This window comes from Marmota flaviventris, chromosome 3 (genome assembly GCF_047511675.1).
Source record: "Marmota flaviventris isolate mMarFla1 chromosome 3, mMarFla1.hap1, whole genome shotgun sequence".
Classification (NCBI taxonomy): domain Eukaryota; kingdom Metazoa; phylum Chordata; class Mammalia; order Rodentia; family Sciuridae; genus Marmota; species Marmota flaviventris.
Genome location: NC_092500.1, coordinates 160167402 through 160172999, shown reverse-complemented (window position 1 = coordinate 160172999; position 5598 = coordinate 160167402). Strand labels below are relative to the sequence as shown.

Sequence of the window (5598 nt, the reverse complement as noted above, 5' to 3'; positions counted from 1 at the left end):
CCGCCTCGGAAGTGCACTTCGTGCGCACAGTGATTGGCTTGTCCCTGGAAGTGGGCGGGCAAAGAACTCGCGCATGCCCAATGAGGCTAATTGGAGTGGAGCCTCCAATTGGAAGAGATCTTTAGGAGGTTTAGGCGTACCTCCTTCAGTGAGAAGGTCCAGGTTGGTCTCAACTGAGCCTCTCAGTGCCGTCGGGCTGTAGCTCATTAATTGAGGCTGTGCTTAGAATCTTGAGGCCCTGGATTCAATCCCCAGCACCCCTCCACCCATGCCCCCATGATATTGTCAACTTTTTCATTACTGTATTCTTCTTCTTGGGGGGAGTGAGTACCAGGAATTGAACTCAGGGGCCTTCTACGACTGAGCCACATCCCCAGCACTACTTTGTATTTTATTTAGAGCCAGGGTCTCACTAAGTAGGTTTAGCGCCTCACTGTTGCTGAGGCTGGCTCTGAACTCGCAACCTCCTGCCTCAGCCTCCAGAACTGCTAGGATTACAGGCTTGTGCCACCGCCCCGTCTGGTGTTTTTATTTCTATGAGACCAGCTGGAGGGTCAAATTAAGACCAGGACATACTCGTAGCAGGCTTATTTGAAAAGCCTTATCTCTATAGCGCCATCTTCCCATATGGCTAGAAAGTTCGAGAGTTCTAATCGCTGCTGCTTCGCTGGTCTGGGGTCACACGGTGGGGTAGATGAGGGAGTGATTGGTTTTGAAAAGCGGACCGATCATCATTTAGGTTGTGGGAACCGGGGACAAAGAATAAAATCTTCCAACCCATTGGTGCAGAAGATGCAGACAGCATAATGGATATCATAGCCAGAGGCTGAGTGGGTGGATCTGTACAGTACAATTAGGTGTCACCCTAGGAATTTAGGCTTCCCAAGGTCTCTCCGAAAGAAGTGACACTTAAGGTGGATTTTAGGGATCAAACTTGAGGACAAAATTTCCAAGGCTGCAGTATGAGAACTTGGGGAGTGCTGGGCACAGTGGTGCACTGTAATTCCAGAGGCTCTGGAGGCTCAGGCAGAAGGATTGCAATTTCAAAGCCTGCCTCAGCAATTTAGTGAGATCCTAAAACAACTGAGTGAGACCTTGTTTTGAAATAGAAAATAAAAAAGGGCTGCTGATTTGGCACAGTGGTCAAGGGCTCCTGGGTTCAATTCCTGTTACCAAGAAAGAAAAAAAAGAACTTGGTGGGGCGCGCGTTCTTCTTAATTTTTTCCCCCCTGTACTAGGGATTGAGCACAGGAGAGCTTCACTGCTGAACACATCCCCAGCCCTTCTCGGATTTTTATTTTGAGATAGAGTCTGGCTAAATAGCCCAGGTCATCCACGAACTTGTGATCCTCTTGCCTCAATCTCCTGAGTTGCTGGGAACTACAGATGCATGCCACCACACTCAACTAGGAGTGTCCTAATTCTTATAAACTGGTACATGAGCCTGGAGCAGTAATCCCAGTGGCTCAGGAGGCTGAAGCCAAGGTCCAGGCCAGCACCAGCAACTTAAAGAAAGGCAGGGAGGGAGGGAAGGAAGGAAAGAAAGAAAAGAAAAGAGAGAGAGAGGGGGGAGGGGGTCTGGAGGTAAGAAGAATAGTAGAATGAACTGTGTACATATATGACTATACAACCTGTGTGATTCTACACCATGGACAACCAGAAGTGTGAGAAATAATACTTCCTATAAGTGTGATGATGTGTCAAAATGCATTCTATAGTCATGTATAACTAATTAGAACGATTTTTTAAAGAGCATTAAAAAAGAAAGAAAATTAAAACATAGAGAGGAATTTATGGATTAATGTAGAGTTAAGCTATATACTATAGACTTAGAATGTGGCTCAGTGGTAGAGCACTTGCTTAGCCTGTGAGTGGTCCTGTGTTCAATCTCATATAACACACACACACACACACACATTTTTAATTAAAAATTTTTTTAAAAAGGGCTGGGAATGTGGCTCCATGGTAAAGTGTCTGGGGGTTCCATCCCAGTACCAAAAAGTAAAATATATGTACCAGCAAGCTGCTTTTCCATGTGGCTACCCCTAGCTTAGGTCAAGCCAAAGGCTCCAGCCTGTAACCCTCACTGGTTCTTACTAGCCTGTGGCCCCTCACTTAGATGCTCTGCTCCCAGTAGCAGCTTCATGATATCAGAGGGATAACTGGAGACTCTCAGATCCTCTTTTCCCTGTAGGAAAAAAAAAAAAAACTGGGTTCAAAGATAGAGACTCTTTGGTTTAAGTTAAGAAGGGACAGGCCAGACATGGTGGCACATGCCTGTAATCCCAGCAGCTCAGGAGGCTGTGGCAGAAGGGTCACTAGTTCAAGGCCAGCCTCAGCAAGGAGGCACTAAGCAACTCAGTGAGACCCTGTCTCTAAATAAAATACAAAACAGGACTGGGGATATGGCTCAGTGGATAAGTGCCCTGGGTTCAATGCACAGTACTGGGAAAAAAAAGCAGTGATGTTGGATTTTTTTACCCTTTTGTACTTGATTTTTTTTTTTTTTCTTTTTTATTCTAGGGATTGAACCCAGGGCACTTTATCATTGAGTTACATACATACCCCCACCCACCAGATCTTTTTATTATTTTTTTTTTTAATATTTATTTTTTAGTTTTCGGCGGACACAACATCTCCGTTCGTATGTGGTGCTGAGAATCGAACCTGGGCCGCACGCATGCCAAGTCGAGCGTGCTACTGCTTGAGCCACATCCCCAGCCCGAGATCTTTTTAATTTTTAATTTTTTGGTACTAGGAATTGAACCCAAGGGCACTTATCCACTGAGCCACATCCCTAGTTCTTTTCAAAAAATTTTTAAGACAGGTTTCCCTAACTTTTTTAGGGTCTCCATAAGTTGCTGAGGCTGGCTTTCAACTTGCAATTCTCCTGCCTTAGCCTCTGAGCAGTTGAGATTACCAGCATGTGCCACTGCCCCTAGCCTCTTTTTTTATTTTTTGGTACTAGGGATTGAACCCAGGGGTGCTTTACCACTAAGCCACATTCCCGGCCCTTTTTTATTCTTTGAGATGGGATTTTCTAGGTTGCTTAGAGCCTCGTTAAGTTGCTGAAGCTGCCTTCAAGCCTGTGGGCCTTCAGCCTCAGTCTCCCAAATTGCTGGGATTACAGGCATGTGTCCACCACGTCCAGCTGTACTTTAGTTTCTTAGTGTTGAGTATGATAAGAACTTTCCCAGGTCCCTCAGATATGTTCTAGCCCAGAGACAAAGGATCTAATCCCCAGACTCCCACACTTGCAATTCTGTGGAGCCATGCATAGTTGGCTAGGGGTGGAAACAAGAGACAGTGATTGTCTCATGTGGCACTAAGAAGTGCCACCAGTAAAATGGTAATCTTTTTAAAATGAATGATATTTTCTCACCCCCAGGAACAGCCAAGCACTTTGGAGTCCTGTTATCTTACCGACCAGAAGAATTGTTAAGCTTGGATTCATATTGTCTGCTCTTAACAGCTAGTTCTTGAATCAATCCTTGACCAGCTACAAGTGCAGTGGAACTCCTGGCTCCCTGTCTTTTGTCACTGAGGCCAGTGGCCTCTTAGAACATCAAGACTACCCTTCAGTGACAAGGAGACCTTCAGAACAGGAAGGAGGGTGAGATTCAAGGGTGTATCTACTTCTCACTATAGAGTACCCACCAAGCTACCTCCCAAGAAAGTCCACCTGAGTCCATACCATCGGTAACAGTATGCTGGTGCTGGCAGCAGCCCTTGCAGATCTCCAGGCAGAAGCCAAGTGCCCCATCTGCCTGGATGACCCGAAAGACCCAATCACCATCGAATGTGGGCACAACTTCTGTCACTCCTGCATCCAGCATTACTGGGCAGATCTGCAAGACGGTTTCCCTTGTCCTGTCTGTCATCATCATTGTGAAGAAGGGCACTGTAGGAGCAACACCCAGCTGGGAAGGATGATTGAAGTTGCCAAGCTCCTCCACCTCAATATGAGCAAGAAGAGGGAGGACGAGACAAGCTTATGCGAGAAGCACAATGAGGCCCTGACCCTTTTTTGTGAGGAGGACTTGGAGCTGTTGTGCGCCCTGTGTGCTCAGCCCCCTGACCACCAGGACCCCTACATGAGGCCCATCAAGGAGGCTGCCTCTCACCACAGAGAAACACTGAAAAGTTATATTGAACCCCTGAACAGGCAAGTGGTGGACATTGAAAAATTACTGATCACCTGGGACCAAAATCAATTAGAACTGAGAAAGAAGATGGAACACCAGAGACAGAAATTATCCTTTGAATCTAAGTATCTGAACCAATTTGTAGAACAGAAGCAACAAGCAGTTTCTGCCAAGGTTAGACAAAGAAGAGAGGGATATTGAAAAGAAATTCAACGCAAACATGAAAGCATTTTCAGACCACATTTACAAGATGAAAGATCTAATGATGGAGGTGACAGAAAAGAGATGATGTCGGAAGTGAAATTGCTGACGGATATGAAGAGCATCTTCCACAGGTGCGAAAGCCTCAGATCCCCAGCTCTCTTGTCCTCGCAGTTAAGGAAAGAAGAATTCATTCTTCCTTTGCAGTTTTCAGCTCTCAAGAAAATAAGACAGAAGTTTAGAGAAGAGGTTACCCTAGACCCTGAACAGCTCATCCTTATCTGCTTGTCTCTGAGGATAAAAAGCGTGTGACATTTGTGCAGAGAGAGGAACTTGTTCATCTGAATCCAGGGAGATTCATGGCTTATCCAGTGGTTCTGGGTTCGCAGATTCTGGCCGACATTACTGGGAAGTCCAAGAGGGTGACATGCCTGAATGGATTGTGGGGGTTTGTCAAGACTCCATTTCCAGGAATGAGAAATGGTCACTGTCGTGTCTGAGCAGATGCTGGACGATTCAGCTGTACAATGGTGTTTACGTGGCTCGGTGCACTGTCCCAGTCACTCTGTGGCTAATGGAAAAACCCAGATGGATTGGCATTTATCTGGACTATGAGTTCGGTGAGATTTCCTTTTACAATTTGAACAACAGGTCTCACATCCAATCTTTCAGAGATACATTTTCTGAAGCATTAAAGCCTTATTGCGGTATTGGCTACGATTCAACACCTCTTACTATCTGTGAAGTATCAGATTTGGAAGGGTGAAGATGCAGCATTGCTTCATCTTTCTGCCATTTATGGAGAAATAGCAGTGAATCTAGCACCAATTTTGTTTTCTTTTTTTATTTGAGGTGAGAGTCTCACTATGTTGCCCAGGTTGGTCTCCAACTCTCCCTGTGTCCTGCCTCAGCCTCCTGAGTAGCTGGGATTACAGTTGCACACCACCATGCCTGGTCAGCATCAATTATTATTATTTTTGTACTGGGGATTGAACCCAGGGGTCTTAAATAAACTGGTGGCCTTAAGCGATCCTCCCACTTCAGCCTCCCAAGTAGTTGGGACTACTAAAAATTGGGCATGTGCTACCACACTCAGCATTTTTTTTTTTTTTTTTTAATTTTGCTTCAAAGGAACAGAGGTTATGGGAATGGACAGTTGCGGGAATGACCTGGAAGTGTTTCTGGAATTTTAAGATGAGAGAATAAAAATTGTAATTTTGCAACTCAAGTAAATTTGGTATAGATGCATGTT

The 5598-nt window shown here is 45.3% G+C and overlaps 1 protein-coding gene across 1 annotated transcript; it reads left to right on the top strand.

Moving 5' to 3' along the window:
- Positions 1-3707: 3707 nt before the first annotated feature.
- On the top strand, positions 3708-5416 carry LOC139705113 (tripartite motif-containing protein 75-like). Its single transcript, XM_071609318.1, is given in 4 exon segments — positions 3708-4165; positions 4382-4608; positions 4611-4794; positions 4851-5416. Coding segments are annotated over 4 exon segments (1131 nt in total). The 3' UTR covers positions 5113-5416.
- The last annotated feature ends 182 nt before the right edge of the window (positions 5417-5598 follow it).